Source organism: Hemitrygon akajei, chromosome 5 (genome assembly GCF_048418815.1).
Source record: "Hemitrygon akajei chromosome 5, sHemAka1.3, whole genome shotgun sequence".
NCBI classification, from domain to species: domain Eukaryota; kingdom Metazoa; phylum Chordata; class Chondrichthyes; order Myliobatiformes; family Dasyatidae; genus Hemitrygon; species Hemitrygon akajei.
Window position 1 is genome coordinate 82,326,433 of NC_133128.1, and position 22,159 is coordinate 82,348,591.

Consider the following 22,159-nt stretch of genomic DNA (forward strand, 5'->3'; position numbering starts at 1 on the left):
TTCAAACAGGCTCACCCAACTGACCACTGGTAGATCCTGTCTAATTCTCCCAATACTCGCCCTGCCCCAGTTTAGGACCCTACCTGTGATCTTGCCCTACCCTTTATCATGATGATATTAAAAGTAATAGGATTATAGCTGCTACAGCTACACGCCTCCCCGACTGCTGCTTTAGTTATTCTGTCTCATTTCCAAAGAGGAGGGTCAGTATTGCACTCCACCCCCACGTGGGTCCTGCTATATATTGACACACTTGTCCTGGACACACTTCACAAATCTTACCCCATCCAGGGCTTTAACACTTGGGATGGTCCACGCAATATCAAGGAAATTAAAATCTCCCACTAATACAACCCTATTATTCTCATAACTATGAGCAATTTTGCTACATAACTGCTCAGCGTTCTATATTCTATCCATATGGCTTCATTAGGCGCCCCCTCCCCTCCAAGAATGTCAACATCAAACACTGCTGTAATGTCCTTCCTTATCTAGGCATGTTACCTTCTTCTTGTTTATCACATCTGTCTCACACCTGTAGCATCTGTGCCCTGGAATATTCTGCAGCCAGTCCTGCTCTTCTCTCAGCCATTTTTCTGTTGTGCCCTTAATATCCCAACCCATTCTGTGCATTCATCTGCCTTCCCTGTTAAAAGCTGAGTATTGAGTAGTTTGCATGTTCTCCCTGTCAACACAGGTGCACCACAAGGCTGTGTGTTTACACCCCTGCTCTACTCACTTTACACTTGTGACTGTGTGGCTAAGCACAGCGCCAATGCCATATTCAACAGTGGTGTCATCAGCAAACTTGTGAGCCAAATCGAAGGTGGTGACGAATCAGCATATAGGAGGGAGATTGAAAATCCGGCTGAGTGGCGCCACAACAACAACCTCTCACTCAATGTCAGCAAGACCAAGGAGCTGGTTATTGATTTGAGCAGGAAGGAACTGGAGGTCCTCATCAGGTGATCAGAGGTGGAGAGGGTCAGCAACTTCAAATTCCTTGGTGTTATCATTTCAGATGACGGTTCTAGGCCCAGCACACAAGTGCAATTGCGAAGAAAGCACCGAAGCACCTCTACTTCCTTAGGAATTTGAGACGATTCAGGATGATTTTTATAACTTAGACCAAGTACTATAGATGTGTGGTGGAGAGTATATTGACTGGCTGCATCACAACCTGGTATGGAAACACCAATGCCCTTGAATGGAAAATGCTACAAAAAGTTATGGATACAGCCCAGTCTATCACGGCACATTATTGAGCACATCTACATGGAGCATTGTCACAGGAAAGCAGTATCCATCATCAGGGACCAGCACCACCCAGGTCATGCTGTCTTCTCACTGCTGCCATCAGGAATGTGGTACAGAAGCCTTAGTACTCATCACCAGCTTCAGGAACAGTTATTACCCCTCAACTGTCAGGCTCTTGAACCAAAGGGGATAACTTCAATCACCCCATCACTGAAATGTTCCCACAACCTATGGATTCACTTTCAAAGGCTCTTCATCTTACATTCCTGATATATATTGCTTATTTATTATTTCTTCTTTCTTTTTGTATTTGTACAGTTTGTCTTTTGCATACTGTTTGAATGCCCAAGCTGGTGCAGTCTTTCATTGATTCTATTATGGTTATATTGTATTATAGATTCATTGAATATGCCTGCAAGAAAATTAATCTCGGGGTTGCATATGGTGACATATATGTGCTTTGATAATATATTTACTTTGAGCTTAGATCACATGGGTTTCCTCTGGGTGCTCCAGTTTCCTCCTACAACCCAGAAGTGTGCAGTTTGGCAAGTTAATCAGTTAATTGCCCATTGTAAGTTGTCCCAGTGTGTAGCTGAGTTCATTGACCAATAAAATCCAACAACCTTTTTGAGTACAGGGTCAACAGAACATTGGTTGCAGCCTTTGCAACAACATCCATTTGATTTCCCTGCCAGTGCAAGTAACTGGCTGATGGTACATCGGAAGATGTAGAATCTATGTTCTGCTCTGGAGACTGAAGCAAATGAAAAAAAAGTCAAGGCAGATACATTATTGGGTGACATTACAGACACAGTGTGAGAGAAGAGCAGAGCCATTGCTCCATCATCAAGACGGTGAACACAGTCATTACCTCACACTGGCATTTGTAGGAGTTTGCTGTGTGCAAGTCCTCTGCTACATTTCCTATTATCATGTTAGATTGGAAAGATACTTTGTTGGTTGCAAACTGACAGATCAATACAGACAGCATGGAAACAGGCCCTTCAGACCAACTCATCATGCCAGCCAAAATGCCCATTTGCCCATATCCCTCTAAATCTTTCATCTCAGTTTTTTGCTGTTAGAATTATATTTAGTTTGAGACAAGCAGAAACTGATTTAATAATTGTTTAAAGAAAGCAACCAGTAACAATACTAATTACCTTTTGTCAAAACTGTCAGCACTTATCTCTTATAAGAGCCAATTCTGATTGGCAGGCATGCTGCTTAGCTGCTAAAATAAAAATACTCTCTCTTGGCTCTCTCTTGTGGATCGGTAGCTTGGAATGAAATCACTCAATGCACAGGTGAACCTTTAACTGTGAGAGTAAAACAGCAAAGAAAAAGCAGAATGCCTGTAACACTCAGCAGGTCGCAGTATCTGTGGAATGAAAAATAGTTAATCTTTCAGTTCTGGGACCTTTCATCAAATCGGATAAAAGAGAAAACAAAAAAAATGTATTTACAAACTATTGCATTTTGAAATATTTACCTGCAGGAACCACAATCCATATATGTAAAATTATCTTTAGAAGTCTTAGGATATTAATAATATCTCATATCAGACAACAATTTCAACATCCTTCAAATGCAGAAAATAGCTTGTAAAAATACATGGTTGTCATCATACCACAGCCTTTGAAGGCAGCTACAAAACAGTGTTTTGGAATCACTGACAGCAACTTATGAAAAACTTATGGCCGACTCTGATTATTATTAATTTCTCTGTGCAGTGACCATAGATGGCAAGTTTTGCCATTGCTGCAGTAAAAAGCAAGGTCATCATGAAGCTGAAATACTTCCACTATCAGAGCTTGATACTGAAATTTGGTGACACAATATCTTAACTACCTAGTGTCATTACAGGATAGAGAACAGAGAGCAAAGCAACACAGGAACAAACCCATCAGCCCATGATGTCTGTGCCAAGCATGATGACAAATTAAACTAAGTTGGCGTTCTCAGTGAAAAGTTATATATTACCTTATGTTAGCCAAATAAGGAAGGATACTTGCACGCTAGCTTTGTTGGAATTGCTGCCTTTCAGATTCAATATTAATCCAAGGTCCTGTCCACCCTCTCAGGTGGATGTAGAAACTTTGCCAACACCACTGCAAAAGAACAGTTTACTGAGTGCCCTGGACAATATCATCCAGTAACAAACCTCACTAAAACATGAAGGGAATTAAGGGATATGGGATTCATGCAGAAACGTGGCACCAAGGTAAAAGATATGCCACAAGCTTATTGAAAAAGTAGAACAGGCAACAAGGGGCCAAATGGTCCACTCCTACTTCTTTATCTCATGTTCTTATTTATTTACTTAGCGATACAATGCGGAGTAGATCCTTCAGGCCACGCAGACCCAGCAACCCCCAATGAATCCAGATTAACCTGAACCTAGTCATGGTTCAATTTACAATGACCAATTAACCTACCTGCTACATCTTTGAACTCTGGAGGGAAACTGGAGGACCCAGGGAAAACCCACACATTCCATGGGGAGGATATACAGAGACTCCTTACAGAACAGCACCGGAACTGACCCCTGAACTCCAGAACACCCCGCGCTGTAATAGAGCTGCACTAACCGCCCATTATCTGGGTGCACTGCTTTGTGCAGAACACCAGTAACTCTGCTTCAAAATTATTTCACTGGGTTCAGAGGTTTTTTAGGAATGCCTTAGAATCAGCGAACACACCAGTATAATGTCCGTTTTCATTCCACTTCAAAGCAGGAACAAATATATCTCAAGATACTCCCTTAGTAAAACTAAAACATGATAGGAGCACAAAAGACTGTAGACGACTAATGAGGTAACAAGAATGCAAGTTACTTCCTAAATTTGATTAATCGCAGAAACAATCATCTCCCAAAAAATATCAATATCACATGGCACAGCACTGCCATTGGACATGGTCCAATAATTTGCCTGTGAGATTCTGACCCTCAGACTCATGTTGAAAGCTTGATCAAAATCCAGCAGATTGCTTTCAAGGTACTGCATTTACAGACAGACAGCTGACACTGATTACAGTCCCTCCTTCTCAGGTTGGGAGCAATTAACTACTGCCCACTTACAACTCTCAGATGGAATTCTCCGGAACATTTAATTTCACTGGCATCCCACTTGGATTGAACCCAGGAGATTCAGAGTACCACAATTTCAGTAACTTCCACTCATCCCAATTCTGTCATTCAACATGAAGATGATTAGAATTCAATACGCCTACAGAATTCAGTCCAGGTTGGGTTGGGCAACATCCAGTTTTGGATGTTGCCCATTCCAAAGACACAGAAATTACTTATTCTTAAGGGAAGCAGCACATTTGGGATGGGTTCCCCATTGGGTGGATGGATGGATTTTTATATTTTGAAGTAAGTTTGTAAATTATAGTATTTTTTTTACAAAAACTTACTTCATCAATTGGAGGGTATTAGTAATCACCACAATGAGTTCCTGCCTGGCCACATTTCGACCCGGTCTTCCTGAATGCTTTCGCTGCAAATTTGCAATCCTTACTTGCGTGTGCAGAGGGCACTGTTAGCATTCTAGGAGAGCCACATCCAGTACAATGGCACTGTGTAGATGGAACTTGATGGGCCAAAGGGCACGTTTCTATGACTCTAACTGATAGAGGCAGCTTAAAAGGTCTGTTTGAACTGAATAAATGTGCCAGGTGATTTATTTCAAAGCTATACTGGCCATTATTTCATTGTTTCATAAAAATAGGTGAAAGGTGTTTTGGACCTCACTCTTCAAGTGGAGAGTTTATACCTTAAACCCACCATTTCTTAAAGTACAGGTGAACGCCATATCACAGGGGAATGCACTCTTATAAAACAGTTCATATTATAATTTCCCATAACACAAAGTCACATCATCACTTTAAAATGTGCAAACAGGCAAAAAAAATGTCTTACTGTATTTCTTTTCTTTTTCCCCCCACAAGAATTCTGTGAGAGATAATTTTATTCCACATCTCAAAACTATTGGATAGTGATTCGTGAATTCTGCAAGGGCAAACAGTTACAATGGGGGAATCACCTGGATTAACTGGGGAATAAACACCTGGAGGAAGTGAGTGTCACATCCATAGATAAACATTTATAAAAAGTAGGATGAAGAGTCCTTGAGTTGCCTAACAGGCAACCACAACTTGCCTGGGATGAACCAGTAACAGATTAAATCAAGCCAGCTGTAGAGTCCCGAACACTACAGATGTAATCATGATCTTTACATTGGGTGCAGAAGATTATCACAGGAGCGCCACCTCAGTCAACAGGGAAGAAAACAGGTACAATACATGTCATTATTACAATAAAATAATTAGATTACAAAACACTATTTAAAACATTCAATTTTGCCCTTAAAAACTGAAGAATACCGCAGAAATTTTTTCAAGCACTTGATGCAACCAAAATGCTAAATTTTGAACTAAGGTAGCGTATTCCATGAAAAGATCTTCTGAAAAATTATCTCCAAGTATGAGTAGTTGAACTGGACAAATCAATGAAGAAAGGTTTCCATGGTGGGTGAAATAATGGTTTACCTTTCAAACTGTATCTGTAATGGTATACCAATACTGAAGTTAGAGGGGAACACAGAGGAATAAACAGGCAAAGGGGACATGAGAGGCAGAGTGAGGGGGAACAGGAAGGACAAATCATTTTAATAATTGTTACTTTCAACAGTCCCTGCTGTTGTGAGGGGGTATCACTAAAGCACAGAACACTTTTGAGCAACCCACACAAAACGCTAGAGGAACTCAGCAAGTCAGACAGCATTTATGGAAAAGATTAAACAGTCAACATTTTGACCCAGCACCCGTCATCAGATCTCGGCCCGAAACATCGACTGTTTATTCATTTCCATAGATGCTGCCTGAGTGTGTGTGTGTGTGTGTGTGTGTGTGTGTGTGTGTGTGTGTGTGTGTGTGTGTGTGTGTGTGTGTGTGTGTGTGTGTGTGTGTGTGTGTGTGTGTGTGTGTGTGTGTGTGTGTGTGTGTGTGTGTGTGTGTTGTGTGTTGCTTTGGATTTCCAGCATCCGCAAACTTTCTCGTGTTTAAGTACTTTTCAGATTACTTGTAATGGATCAGCAATAGCTGACAACATCCACTTCACCTTCACTAATACAAACATTTCACAGATAACCTCATCACATGGGGATCTGGCTCACGCTGCCTAGAGAGGGACAGAGTGGCCTTCTCCAGTTGCAATGTTCCTTCACCCACCTCATTTATGATCATTGTAAATGTTGACACTACCCTATTATAGTGACATCTGTATATCAGGGCCAGACTAACAGCTGTCAATGCGAGCAAACAGACTTAAACACTAAAGCTTTGCATTGAAATGCACAATTCACTTCACACACTGGCTACCATGACATCAGATACTATACATCCAGTTGCTTGGCAACCAGTGAACACTCATCAGCATCTGCTGCTTATACCTTGCAAATTAGTAAAACTATCGGTAAAGCAAACCTTTAAAGCTGTGGCTCCTGCTTCTCACAGGCAATTGTGTTTGAGGAGCCAATATTCCGGGAAGAGTGCAAAAGAAAAATGCATCAAAAGCAACAGTGAGCGCAAGCTGCAAAGGGAAGTGCATTCCAGCCCTTTTGTGCTTGCTTTTACGATTGCAGCCTTCAGGGTCCAGCTGCCAAAGTGACACAGGAAACGAAACACCTCCCCACATTGTGCTTTTACCATGCGTCATTAAGGGCGACTCCAAGCCAAAGTTTCCGCAACAAACTACTGATCACTTCCAAGTTTCAATGAATGAGAGCTGGAGATAGCATCCTTTTCCTTGCGTGAATGTGTATTTGTGAAGTCCCTCGGGCTTGCGGACTGGCTCGGGTGAGATCTCCTTAGCAGCACGGTCAAAGAAACCGATCAGATCAATGACGTCGACCTCTCTGACGGCTTTGGACCCTGCCACTTGGCTAACTGCTTTCCTGCCCAACCAGTACCAAGGCAACAACACACACAAAATGCTAGTGGAACACAGCAGGCCAGGCAGCATCTATAGGGAGAAGCGCTGTTGACGTTTCGGGCCGAGACCCTTCATCAGGACTGAAGGGTCTCGGCCCGAAACATCGACAGCACTTCTCCCTATAGATGCTGCCTGGCCTGCTGTGTTCCACCAGCATTTTGTGTGTGTTGTTGTTTGAATTTCCAGCATCTGCAGATTTCCTCGTGAGTACCAAAGGCACACCCGTTTCCTCTCCTCTCTGAGTACCATCTTTACTTAGCCTCAGCCTCCAAGGTGCACACATCATTACCCATACAAAAGTGGTCTTCCACTGCCTGCCTCTGACCCAGAAGCCATCCCACCCATTTCCTCACTCAACCCACAACCGGAACCAGCCACGGTCCTGGTACTGTCATCTCTCCAAGATCCATAGATGTTGCTCCCAGCCCAACAGATCCACACATCCCTTCCAGAAATTCACCCTGCAGCCCTCATGACTTTTATCTGGATCACCCTTCATTACATGAACGTAGGTTATTCCATTTATTCTGGAAATAGTTAATTATAAATACTGGAAATTCATCTCTGATCGGGCCAAACTCAGAATGTAATTTGACATAATCCAATGCACAAAAATTACACATAAATGTTCAGCTATTGCATTGTATACTTTTTCCATTACAATCTATTATATTACTAATTATATAGGATGAACCTGAAATACAAGACAGAATTATTTATATTGTTTTAATATGCAGGATTATAAAGGGCAGCTTTATTTAAAAATTTGCTATATAGGCACTCAGTGGGATCAGTTTGAGAAGGGTTTGATTGCTTATTGTAAAGTGAGGCAGCTGGTGGAGTAGTGACATCCACACCGAACTTTGAGGCGAGTGATCCCAGGTTCGAATCCTGTCGGCTCCTTGCACAATTCCTATCTGTGCTGGGTCGAGCATCTCAGGCTTGTAAAACAGACAAAAATGCTGAAGAAACTGCAAGGTCGCCGCCGATGAGCCACAAGGTGTGGAAAGGAACAACAACAACAGGAGAATATGTCATCGACATAGGTGCACAAACAGTTTTTTTGTTTTTTTTTCCCCCAAAATATAACAGAGAATTTTGTGCAGGATCATGCAAATTGCTAAATCTGTCTAATTTGTTCATACCTGGATTTGATGAAAGTCAATGATGCCTTCAGAAAGGGCAACAAATATAGAACAGATAAAATGACAAAATGACATCTGCCTCAGAAAATCCTCAGTCAACAACTAAAATATTTATAATCAGTGACTGATAACTTCAATTAATTAGACTTCCATATGAAACGAGTAAGAGGGGTAATTTGTCCTCAACTAGGTTAAATTTTAAAAATATATATTATTCACATCACGTTTTTGACATCAGTGTTTGGTCACTGTACATGTCCTTAATTTCCATTAAAATGATGAATTAACGAAAGACTTTTATCTGATGCTGCAAATAGTAGAATTATTTTCAAATAACTCATTACATTCAAGTGATTTTTTATTGCGCTATACCTTTCACAACTTGAAGTCATCCCAAAGCTAACTCATAACTAATGCAGTACTTTTCAAAATATACCAAGTTCTACAGTCCAGGGAATAAAGAGGCCAATTTACAGACAGCAAGTTTGCTTTAGTTTACCAAAGTCTGGGCGTAATATTGAAAGGCAGATTCTGTAAAGCTAACTAAATACAAATTGTCAATAAAATTCCACTACCCATGTAACAAAATGAGAAAACAAAAACACTTCAAACAAAGTTAATTAGCTGTTAAGATTTATAACAATCGCTGATCATGAGAAGCACAATATAAATACAAATCCTCTATTTTTATTTGTATTTTTTTTCTAAATATACCACTCCTTTGTACCATGTAAAACACTGACAAGCTAACACCATAATAAAACTGACACGAAAACATCTGCTGGAAGATTGCCATTGCTCAAAGTAGTCCATGAACACTAGGCAACTTGTACACCCTGTTCATAACTTCAGTGTTTCCAAACAAATAGTTCTCTTCAGAAATTCTGTCAGAAATGGCTCCTGCACCTACACAGATAGCAGGAATCTTCCAGTCAGCCCTGAAGGTTAGATTACCACAGGAAATCTCCACACAACCCCACCGCACCCCACAGGAAAGAAAAACACTGGCCACTGGAAGCAGCAGCAAGAACTTGAATCTTTTTTAGATCCAAATATTAACAATGAAAGGACGGGCTAGGAATGTGGCCGAATTGGAGAGGGTTATTCCCACCCTCCTTGCAATAAACACTGCAGAATATTCTGATGCCAGTACAAATTTTGTCACCAGACTGAACTGTAGAAAATTCGGGGGGAGGGGGAACGCACATACACACACACACACACAAAATTAAATGGCAGGATATGGATGTGGAATTTCCTCTGTTTGGGTGGGTAGGAAGGCAGAGGAAAAAGTTCAAACAATAACCAGCATTGGCAGATCACACAACGTGATAACTAGCGATCCAAGCAAAATTAAAACTTGTTCAAAAGCGAAGATAAACTTTTTTTTAAGAAGGGAAGAAAGCAAGCCCCTCTAACCGCTGGAAAACTTGCCTCAGAGGGGAGCAAAAAGTTGGTAGCAGCAGAAGGGCAGGGTGATGCAACCAAATGCCATAGGAAAAGGGAGAGAATGAAACCAAAATATAATGGAAGTTCCGCTGGAAAATAAGTTAAAGAGTCAGCGCCGTATGACAGCCGGGGAGTTGTCAGAAAGCCGATCCTGGCGCCCGGTCTGTGTGTGTGTGTGTGTGTGTGGTGCGTGGAGAACGAACACCCACGTCCGACACATTGTTTCAAACCGCCGTCACTTTTATTTTGGATACTGTCGTTGCCCCCGCCACAGTCAGGGTGCTCCCTCGCCCACCCCTCCCTTTACCCCTACCTGTCCCGCGGGTCTATCCAACTCGTCTGCCGGGTGTTGTGGTCGATGTAGAAGACCCTGCCGTCGAAGTCGCGGGCTTCCTCCCAGCCGTTGGGCAGGGGCAGCTCGCCGCTCGACCTCCTCCTCGGCATCTCGCTGCCCCCCCTTTCTAAGCCGCTTGCCCCGAAACGCCGGCTCCCGAGGCTGCACACAGCGCTCGCCAGGCGCCCGACGCCGCTTTCATGGCTCTTTACCCCTGCACCTCCATGTTGGGTCGCTGTCGGGCCAGGATCGTTGCCTCATTCCCTATTGGTATGGCTATTTGCATAAAACTTTTTTTCCTCGCTCTGTGAGGTAATTAATTATTAATATATTGGTCCTGCCTCAGCCAATCCCAAACAAGGGGAGCCTTCTGTTAGTCCTTTGACAAATGCATCCCTTCCATCCTCCTGCAGTCTTGAATTATCTTTGGAAGAAAAGTTGTGATTATTAACACCAAAAGGAAACTTTTGTTTTGGAAGAGGAACTCAAAAAGCGAATAGGAACTAGGAATGTGTCTGGAACACAGAGGAATAGTGCGGAGCTGTTTTACAGCTTTTCTTTAAATTATTTGCTGCACAGAGAGGATCTTCTGCTTTATTGAGCCCGTTCATTTCATTTACAGCTACTGAAAATACGGTGGCTGCTTGGTTGTAGAATGCTGGCAGACATTTCAGTACAGAGCTTGGAACATAAAACCATAATGTAAATGAGCAGAATAAGGCCATTTGGCCCATCGAGTCTGCTCCAGCTTTTCATCATGGCTGATCCATTTCCCTCTCAGCCCCAGGCTCCTTCCTCCTCCCAGTATCCCTTCATGCCCTGACAAATCTTAAATATACCCAATGATTTGGCCTCCACAGCTACCTTTGGCAGCAAATTTCACAGATTCACCACTCTCTGGCTAAAGAAATTCCCCCTCATCTCAGTTCTAAAAGGATGCCCTTCTATTTTGAATTTGTGTCCTCTGGTCCTAGACTCCCCCACCATAGGAAACATCCTCTCCACATCCACTCTATAGAGGCCTGTCAACATTTGATTGGTTTCAATGCAGTCACCCCTCATTCTTCTGAATTCCCATGAGTACAGGCCCAGAGCCATCAAATGCTCCTTACATGACAAGATTTTCAAACCCAGAATCATTTTCGTGAACCTCCTTTGAGCCCTCTCCAATGTCAGCATATCTTTTATTAAATGGTAATGGACTTTAGGAAGACTAAGCCTGCACTGTTCTCTTATTATTGATGGTGAGGACGTGGATGTGTGAGGACCTACAAGTACCTGGGGTACAGCTGGATGACAGACTTGAGTGAACACCAACGCAGAGGCTGTGTACAAGAAGGGCCAGAGTTGCCTCTACTTCCCGAGGAGACTGAGGTCCTTTGGAGTATGCAGGCCTCTCCTTCACATGTTCCACCAGTGTGTTGTCACCAGTCCAATCTTCTATGCAGTGGTGTGCTGGGGCATTGGCATCAACACCGGTGATTCCAACAAGCTCAATAAACTGATTAGAAAGGCTGGCTCTGTTATAGGAGTCAAACTGGACACACTGGAGGCTGTGGTAGAACAAATCCTGGCAATTCTGGACAGTGTTTCTCACCCTCTGCACCCCACCTTGGCTGAACAGAGAAGCATTTTTAGTAATAGACGAAGACAACTGTGCTCTCCAAAGAGCGCTATATGAGGTCATTCTTACCCTCGGCCATTAGGTTCTATAACGAGTCAACCTATAACGGTGAAAGTGTATCCTGTGCCTTCCTAATTGCTCCAAGAAATTTCAGTCATTGCTGCTCTGCTGTCATCTCCGCCAGTATTCTTTTCCAATCAATTTTGGCCAGCTTCTCTCTCATGCCTCTGTAATTCCCCTTTACTCCACTGTAATACTGATACATCTGACCTTAGCTTCTCCTTCTCAATTTGCAGGGTGAATTTTATTATATGATAATTACTGTCCCCTAAGGGTTCCTTTACCTTAAGCTCTCTAAACAATTCCCAATCCAGAATAGCTGATTCCCTAGTGGGCTCAAAGACAAGCTGCTCCAAAAAGTCATCTTGTAGGTGTTCTAGAAACTCCCCCTCTTGGGATCCAGCACCAACCTGATTTTCTCAATCTACCTGCATATTGAAATCCCCTGCGACTATCATAACATTGCCCTTTTTGCATACATTTTGTATCTCCTCTTGTAATTCATAGACTATATCCTTAATGCTGTTTGGCAGATTGTATACATCAGGGTCATCTTACCCTTGCATTTCTTAGTTCTACCCATAATGATCCAACACCTTCCAACCTGATATCAGCTCTTTCTAAAAATCTGACTTCCTATTTTACCAACAGAGCCACACCACCCCCTCTGCCTACCTGCCTGTCCATTCGATACATTGTGTATTTTTGGATGTTAAGCTCCCAGCTGTAGTCTCCTTTCAGCCACGATTCAGTGATGCCCACATCATCATGTATGCCGATCTGTAACTGTGCTAAAGTTCAGTGACCTTATTCCATATATTGCGCATATTCATATAACACCTGCAGTCCTGTATTCACCTTTTTTGATTTTGATTTTGTCCACTTTTTACATAGCAACTCATCCTGTTGACTCCCATTTTGCCCCATCATCAACCTCCCCTTGCTAGCAGTCTCACTACACTTTGCCTCTATTTGTAAATCAACTACCCCATCCTCAGCACTTCCATCCCCCTTCCAAATAGCTCTAGTAAATCTGCCCACAAGGATATTGGTCCCCCTTGGGTTCAGGTGTAACCCATCTCTTTTGTACAGGTTATTCCTTCCACAGAAGAGACCCCAATGATCCACAAAACTGACCCCTGCCCCCTGCACCAGTTCCTCAGCCACACATTTATCTGCCAAGTCATCCTATTCTTAACTTCACTGGCACGTGGTACAAGCAGCAATCCAGAGATCACTACCCTGGAGATCCTATTATACAGCCTTCTACCTAACTCTTTAAAATCACTCTTCAGGACCTCCTCACCTTTCCAACCTACGTCATTGGTGCCAACATGTACCAAGACTTCTGGCTGCTCACCTTCTCTCTTTAGAATACCATGGACGTGATCCAAGACATCCCTGTACCTGGAACCTGGGAGGCAACATACCATCCAGGTGTCTCTATCGTGCCCACGGAAGCTCATCTTTGTTCCTCTGAATGTGGAATTCTGTATCATCACAGCAATCCTCTTCACCTCTCTTCTCTTTTGAGACATAGCGCCAGGCTCAGTGCCAGAGACCCTCCGGTAGGTCATCTCCCTCAATAGTGTTCATAGTGGTGTACTTATTATTGAGGGGACTAGCCACAGGGGTATTCTGTATTGGCTGCACATTCCCCTTCCCTCTCCTGACAGGAGTTACCTGCCTCCTGTAACTTAGGGGTGACTACCTCCCTGTAGCTCCTATCTATCACCTCCTCATTCTCCCATATAAGCCAAAGGTCACAGAGCTGCATCATTAGGGGTAACAGCAAGTGCCACCTTCCATCAGCCTCTCCTTAGCTGGCCCAGAAAGGTCACATGGCAAGAACTGAGAAGGACTTCCCAGAGTTCCAGCCCAGTACTGATCTCCCAGTTAAGACCACTAACCACATTAATGTCCTTTGTAGATTCTGAAAGCCCAGTGTACAAATATTAACCCGTCAATCATAGCTTCATCTCCTGCTTTGATGCCCTTGACTCTAATAAATCTGTCCTGTTTGCCCCTTCTAACCCCATTCCCCTCTAGCTTCTGAGCAACCAATTCCCAATCGTGGCCACTGTGTCAGTCAACACTGCCAAAGGTCCCTCTTCATTGTTGAAACTCCCTTAATCATGATTCCAACCTTCCACAAACAGCTCCTGATTTAAGTCACTAAAGATAATCTGCCTTGATTGATTCCCTCCTTCATCTGCTTATAACCTCTGAATAGAACTTACTTTTTGAGGTATGAGGGGCATAGCCTTTATCCCAGGGTAAGGGGATCCAAAACTAGAGAGCATTGGTTCAAAGTGAGAGGGGAAAGATTTAAAAGGAACTTTTTCCACACCAGCGACTGACTGTGTATGGAAAGAGTTGCCAGAGGATATTGGGGTGGCCTGGTAGCATAGTGGGTTAGCACAACACTTTACAGTGACCTAGGTTCAATTCCTGCCACTGCCTGTAAGCAGTTTGTACATTCTCCCTCATGACCACCTGGGTTTCCTCTGGGAGCTCCAGTTTCCTCCACAGTCCAAAGATGTACCGGGTGGTAGGTTAATTGGTCATTGTAAATTGTCCCCTGATTAGTCTAGGGTTAAATCAGGGACTGCTGAGCAGCACAGCTCAAAGGACCAAGAGGGCCTGTTTCTGTGATGTATCTGAATCAACAAATCAATCAAGGCGGAGGATATAATTACAACATTTAAAAGATATTTGATCCGGTGCATGGAAAAAAAAAGTTGAGAGGAATATGGCCAATGCAGGCAAATGGGAAAAGCTTGTAAAAGACCTTGGTCGACACAGACAAGATGGGCTGAAGGTCTGTTTCCATACTGTACTTCACTGTTAACCAGGTGAGTGGTAATTCCAATCCTACCTGTCCTGTCTTAGCCGAGCAATCACCTGCAATACCTTCTCTTCCTGTCTCTGTAGATCTGTCACTATCTAATCTCTGTCCCACATACTCCCGCTGTGCATTGCTATTTCTCACGTGGTTAGCACCCAGCTCCGAATCACCACTTCCATATCAGCCCAACACTGTCTCTTAATTGCCACTTCATTGTCCAACGTTCAAAACCGGATAAGCAGAAATTTTGTCCAGCTTGATTTTGGAAAGACCAAAGGCATCATCCTCTGTGGCCAATACCAATCTGTTCTGGTCCATGGTACACTCCAGAACTGTACCAGACTGTTCATAATCATGATCTCATATTTGATCTCAGTTTGAGATTCAGACCATGCACCAGAGTAGGTCTAACTATTTCCAACTCCATAACTTCAATCCTATGCTAGTCCATTTTTGCTGAATCTGTCATGTATTTGTTGCGCCTATATTTGACTGAATTGAATTGATCGAATTGACTTTATTACTTACATCCTTCATATACATAAGAAGTAAAAATCTTTATGTTACGTCTCCATCTAAATGTGCAATTTGTAGTAATTTATAATAAATAGTATGTACAACAGGGTAGTCAATATAACATAGAAATACAGTTGTGTCAGCATGAGTTAAGCAGTCGGATGGCCTGGTGAAAGAAGCTGTCCCGGAGCCTGTTGGTCCTGGCTTTAATGCTGTGGTACCGTTTCCCAGATGGTAGCAACTGGAAAAGTTTGTGGTTGAGAAAACTCAGGTCTCAAATGATCCTTCAGGCCCTTTTTACACACCTTTCTTTCTAGATGTCCTGAGTAGTGAGAAGTTCACATCTACAAATACGCTGGGCTGTCCACACCGCTCTCTGCAGAGTCCTGTGATTGAGGAAAGTACAGTTCCCATACCAGTCAGGATGCTCTCAATTGTGCCCCTGTAGAAAGTTCTTAGGATTTGGAGGCCCACACCAAACTTTTTCAACCGTCAGAGGTGAAAGAGGCATTATTGTGCCTTTTTCACCACACAGCCGATATGTACAGACCACGTTAGATCCTCGGTGATCTTTATGCCGTTCACCCTCTCAACCCTAGATCCATTGATGTTAATAGGGGCTGTCCTGTCTCCATTCCTCCTGTAGTCCACAACCAGCTCCTTTGTTTTTGCGACATTGAGGGAGAAGTTGTTTTCTTGACACCACTGTGTCAGGGTGGTGACTTCTTCTCTGTAGGCTGCCTCATTATTATTTGAGATTAGGCTAATCAGTGTAGTGTCGTCAGCAAATTTAATTAACAGATTTAGTGAAAAAATTGTCAATCAACCATACGTCAAAAAGTACTGAGAGTTATATAGATAGATAGATAGATACTTTATTCATCCCCATGGGGAAATTCAACATTTTTCCAATGTCCCATACACTTGTTGTAGCAAAAACTCATTACATACAATACTTAACTCAGTAATAATATGATATGCATCTAAATCACTAACTCAAAAGCATTAATAATAGCTTTAAAAAAAGTTCTTAAGTCCTGGCAGTTGAATTGTAAAGCCTAATGGCATTGGGGAGTATTGACCTCTTCATCCTGTCTGAGGAGCATTGCATCGACAGTAACCTGTCGCTGAAACTGCTTCTCTGTCTCTGGATGGTGCTATGTAGAGGATGTTCAGGGTTTTCCATAATTGACCGTAGCCTACTCAGCGCCCTTCGCTCAGTTACCGATATAGCACAGGAACACATCCTTCAGCCCATATTGTGAACCTGTCTGTCTCCTTGCCTAGGGAATGATGCACTGTGATAGAGGGAATGTAGCAAATGTTCAGCAGACTGATTCCCATGATGGTGTGTTTCTCATATAACAGTGTCCTTGCACTCTCGAGTTAGGAGAATGAGACATGATCTGACTGTAGCATAGAAACTTCTGAAGGGGCTTGACAGAGTAGATGGAGAGCGTGATGTAGGGTCTAGAACCAGGGAACACAATCTCAAAATAACAGCTGGTCTGTTCAGAATAGAGTTACAACTTCTGCACAAAGCAGGTGTGTGTTGCTTGGATTTCCAGCATCTGGAGATTTTCTCTTGTCTGTGATAGCTATAGATTTTTCTGCCGCAGAACAATGGGGACTCAAATCTGTGTGTGTGTTCAAGAAGCAGATTGAAATTTTTTCAGGGATTTAATCAGTCTGCGTTTCACTGAAATAAAATATAAGTCACAATCTTATTGAATGGTGGAGCAGTTAGGTGGCGTGCTCCTACTTCTAATCTTCTGTGTACAGTCAGTAAAGATTCTTTGCACTGTAGTCATTGTTATGAAGTTGGAAATGAAAGAGACAATTTTTGCCTAACAAATTTCCACTATCAACAATACATTAATGTCCAATAGAAAGCCTATGCATTGTGGTAGAAATAAATATTGTTCAGTATAGAATCTCACACAGTTCTGGAGAAATAAACGAACTCCATTCAGAGGGCATCCCACGGTCTTGTCCCTGAAGCTGAGGCAGCTTCACAACCTGCAGCAACACCATGCTACATACAATGCGCAGGAACCCATATTTCTACAAAACTTGGTGACAGTTTGGTTACAATCCTCACATTCCCTGCCAGACAGCACCAAGGAAACACCATACCACATGGCACAGCTGGAGATGGGAATTATGTGCTGGGCTTGTCAGTGATACCCATATCCATTAATTAAATAAAAAGAGATAAAGAACCGGATCTTTACTATGACTGGCTGGCTGGTGGCATAGTGGCATCAGTGCTGGACTCTGGAGCGAATGGTCCTGAGTTCGAATCCAGCCGGCTCCTTTACACGTTTTCCATTCCTGCTGGGTTGAGCGTTGAGCTAGCAACTTGACCTCGTAAAACAAACTGGAGAATGCCACATGATGAGCAATCACCAAAAAGATCGGTGCAAAAAGCTTGTCATGATGGCACCCCGAGGACTCCACCAGGAGCTAAGGACATTCTTCTTCTTCTTCTTCTTACTATGACTGCAAGGAGATTAAGAGATCCTGAGGTTGTGAAAGATGTTAAATTGGATCTTTAGTTTTAAGTGTTTCACAGCATATTTATAGTTATCTTCATGGATACAGATGATGGTTACTAATCACTCAAAATTTTCCATCATAGCTTGTAATTTTTGGAACTGGTTTGATCTTACTTTGCAATTGATCTCAAATATATACTACTGTTTATACGTTCCTTACATTGCGATTCTGATTAAAATGTGTCATTGGAATCTACAAATCTTTGATTAAAAACCACCATGACCCAACAGTGTTCCACTGCTTGCTCTGCATTGGATAAGCCCAGGCCTCTGTTCGCAATAGGATGGTTGGCAGCAGCTGGCATCACTGGGTATGAGGTGCCTATGTGGTGTTTACTTGCAGTGGTAAGGAATTCCGAGGACAAGAGCCTGTTGGCCATGCAACTCCCCGTGAAATTAATCACCAAGTTACCAAGTATACATTTTGAAGAACGCAAAATGAACTTGTCAGGGTAAGCCGCTGATGAGAATGCTTGCAGGTTCACTTAAGTAAACTTTCCTGAAGCAATACTCCCTGCCAGAAAAGTGACATTTGCAGATCATCTAATAAACGTCTGTGTTCTCACTTTGCAGGGAATTGTTCTGGAACAGTCTGGTCAGTTTATAACCTAAATAGGCAGGAACTGAATCCCTGATAAATCGGGACGTTTATCAGAGCCTCCGTCTGGCTACTCAGGTGGACACAAAGAATGCCAGAGCTTCATTCAGATAAAAGCAGAAGCATTTTGTGCGTCTGGCTCTTGACTACGCATTAAAACATACCACATAGTAATCTGTCTCAATGCTGTTTGTGGCTGTTGTGTTTCCTGCTTGGTAACAGTTGCTGCACATCAAACAGTACTTCAGCTAAGATCTACCGTCCTGCTATTGCTTCGACTATGAACATCTAATTGGGCTTAACGACCACTGAAATCGTGTCTGCCTTAAATCTGTGGTCTGACTGCATAACCTGAACTGACAGTTCAGACTTTGCTGCACTTTTGGAGGTGCCACCTTTTCCGAAAGCTGCGGTATATCTGCCTTACTAAAAGGGTATAAAAGTGTCCACTGCATTATTGAAATAAAGGGCAGTATGTCCTAGTGAACTGGCCAATATTTATCCTTGGAATGTCATTGTTAAAACATCACACATTTCATCTGCCCGAAGTTGTCTGCTCCTTCTCATACCCCACGACAGAGATAATGAAGAGCAAGTGGGCAGATGGTGCTTTATAATACTACCCAATATGAGATGTTGTTCTTTCGATTTGTTTTTGGCCTTTCTATACAAAGGTAAAGGCAATTTTAGTGGATTCAGTGAAATGATTTTTAAAAAAAACTAAAAACCACTTAAAATTAATTAAGTGAATTGAAATGAACTCAAATAATGAAAAAGTATAAGCATAAATCTCCTTAAAGTTACTTTTCTCAAAGTTCAAATTGGATCAGCAAGTTTGCTGATGACTCTAAGATAGAGGCGTGGTGGACAGCGAGGAAGGCTTTCAAAGCTCGCAGAGGGATCTGGACCAACTGGAAATATAGGCCAGAAAATGGCAGGTGGAATTTAATGCAGACAAGTGTGAGGTGTTGCATTTTGGAAGGACAAATCAAGGTAGGACATACACAGTAAATGGTAGGGCAGCGAGGAGTGCAGAGGAACAAAGGGATCCGAGAGTTCAGATACATAATTCCCTGAAAGTGACGTCACAGGTAGACAGGGTTGTAAAGAAGGCTTTTGGCATCCTGGCATTCATAAATCAAAGTATTGAGTATAGGAGTTGGGATGCTATGGTGAGGTTGTATAGGACATTGGTAAGGCCAAATTTAGAGTATTGTGTGCAGTTCTGGTCACCTAACTATAGGAAGGATATCAGTAAGATTGAAAGAGTGCAGAGAAGATTTACTAGGATGTTGCCGAGTCTTCAGGAGTTGAGTTACAGGGAAAGACTGAACAGGTTAGGACTTTATTCCTTGAAGCGTAGAAGAATGAGGGGAGACGATAGAGGTTTACAAAATTTTGAGGGGTATAGACAGGATAAATGCGAATAGGTTCTTTCCACTTAGATTAGGTGAGATAAATACAAGAGGACATGGCTTTAGGATGAAAGGGGAAAGGTTTAGAGGGAACATTAGGAGGAACTTATTCACTCAGAGAGTGGTGGGAGTGTGGAACGAGCTGCCATCTGACGTGGTAAATGTGGGCTCACTCTTAAGTTTTAAGAATAAATTGGATAGATACATGGATAGGAGAGGTCCGGAGGGTTATGGACTAGGTGCAAGTCAATGGGTCTAACGGAATAAAGTTTCGGCACAGACTAGAAGGGCCGAATGGCCTATTTTCTGTGCTGTAGTGTTCTATAGTTCAAAGTCCAACAGAAAGTAGTGCATATGGCACAGTCCATCATGAGTAAAACCCTCCCTTCCATTGAGCACAGCTACACAGAGCGCTGACACAGGAAAACAGCATCTATCATCAGGGACCCCACCACTCAGCAGGGCATGCTCTCTTCTCAGTGCTGCCATCAGGAGGCTTCAGGACTCATGCACCAGGTTCAGGAACAGTTATTACCCCTCAACCATCAGGCTCTTGAACCAGTGAGGATAACTTCACTCAACTCCACTTGCCCCATCAGTGAACTGGTCCCACAGACCACGGACTCACTTTCAAGGACTCTTCATCTTGTGTTCTCAATATTTATTGCTTATTCATTTATTATTATTTTTTCTCCTTTGTATTTGCACAGTTTGTTATCTTTTGCACATTGGTTGTTTGTCCGTCTTGTTTATTAAATCTGTGATGGTTCTTGGATTTACTGAGTATGCTCTCAAGAAAATGAATCCCAGGTAGATTGTATATGGTAACATATATTATACTTTGATAATAAATTTGCTTTGAACTTTGAATTTTGAAGTTCCTTCTCTCTCCTACTATTCCTTTGCTTTTTTGAACACTTCCAACTACTAAAGTACGATTCTGCTTCATTCTGAAGATATATTACCTAGTCTACCCATGTAATATTCTAGATTGTTGAAAGAGAGAATGTCTTAGACTCACCTGGCAGGGTCTCTTTAAACTATGATCCATATTTGCATAAATTAGTAAGGCATCAGCTCAGTTTAGGTGGATGCCTCACCTGTCTGCAACATCTTTCATGTGAAAATTAAAACTGATTAGGAGATGTGTCATTCAGGCCTTCGATGAAAGAGGTTTCCACTGAAGGAGCCAATCATTATGGAAGGTCACATGCTAGTGTTCCACTGGAGCTGGTAGGGTTAACATAAAAGCTCCCGCCACTAGATTTGGAAATAATGCAAAGTGGTTACAGTATATTTACAGGAGTAGAGACCATGAAGTAAGAGGAGATGGTTTAAAATAATTGCAAAATGTCATGAACAGGAACATATGTGGGCAGGACAAATGCAGATGGAATTTATCTACAGTATATGTTCTTTTAAGGAAAGGTAGACAATGGGCATGTTTTATATTTAGCTCAAATAGCTAAGGATGAAATAAACAGGAATCTCAGAGCTTGAAGACAAAGGAGACTGCATACTCTGCAATCTGGAACAAAAATCAAAATATTGGAAGACCTCAGTGGGTCAGGCAGCATTTGTGCAGGTAATAGTGTTTGTGGAGGGTAAAAAGACCCTGATGGGAGTTGTATCTAGACCCCCAAACAGTAGCAAGGATGTGGCCTACAAATTGTAACGGGAGATAGAAAATGCATTCCAAAAGGGCAATGTTACAATAGTCACGGGGTCCTCAAATATGCAGGTAGGTTGGGTAAATAGGTTGCTGCTGGATTACAGGACGGGGAATTTCTAGAGTGCCTACGAGTCGGCTTCTTAGGGCAGCTGGTAGTTGAGCCCACTGGAGGATCAGCTATTCTGGATTGGGTGTTGTGCAATGAACCAGAATTGATTAGAGAGCTTAAGGTAAAAGAGCTCTTCGGGACAAGTGATCATAATATGATTGAATTCACCCTGAAATTTGAGAAGGAGAAGCTAAAATCAAATATATCAGTATTATAGTGAAGTAAAGGGTATTACAGAGGCATGAGAGAGGAGTTGACCAGAATCGACCGGAAAAAAACACTGGCAAGAATGACGGCAGAGCAGCAATGGCTGCAATTTCTGGAAGCAATTCAGAAGGCACAGGATATATTTGTCCCAAAGAAGAAGAAATACTCTAAAAGCAAGATGACACAAGCATGGCTAACAAGACAAGTCAAAGCCAACATAAAAGACAAAAAGAGGGCATATAATAGATCAAAAATTTGAGGGACATTAGAGGATTTGGAACCTTTCAAATACCAACAGAAGGCAACTAAAAAGTCATTAAGAAGGTAAAGATGGAATATAAAACAAAGCTAGCCGATAATATTAAA

At 42.3% G+C, this 22,159-nt stretch overlaps 1 protein-coding gene across 1 annotated transcript in view; it reads right to left on the minus strand.

Annotated features, from left to right (window-relative positions):
* Positions 1-10,461, minus strand: part of wwc3 (WWC family member 3) — a 246,468-nt gene extending 236,007 nt beyond the window's left edge. The window contains exon 1 of the mRNA XM_073045887.1: positions 10,166-10,461. Coding sequence (XP_072901988.1) covers positions 10,166-10,296 — 131 coding nt within the window. The 5' untranslated portion in view covers positions 10,297-10,461. The remainder of the gene's footprint in view (positions 1-10,165) is intronic.
* Between the last annotated feature and the right edge of the window lie 11,698 nt (positions 10,462-22,159).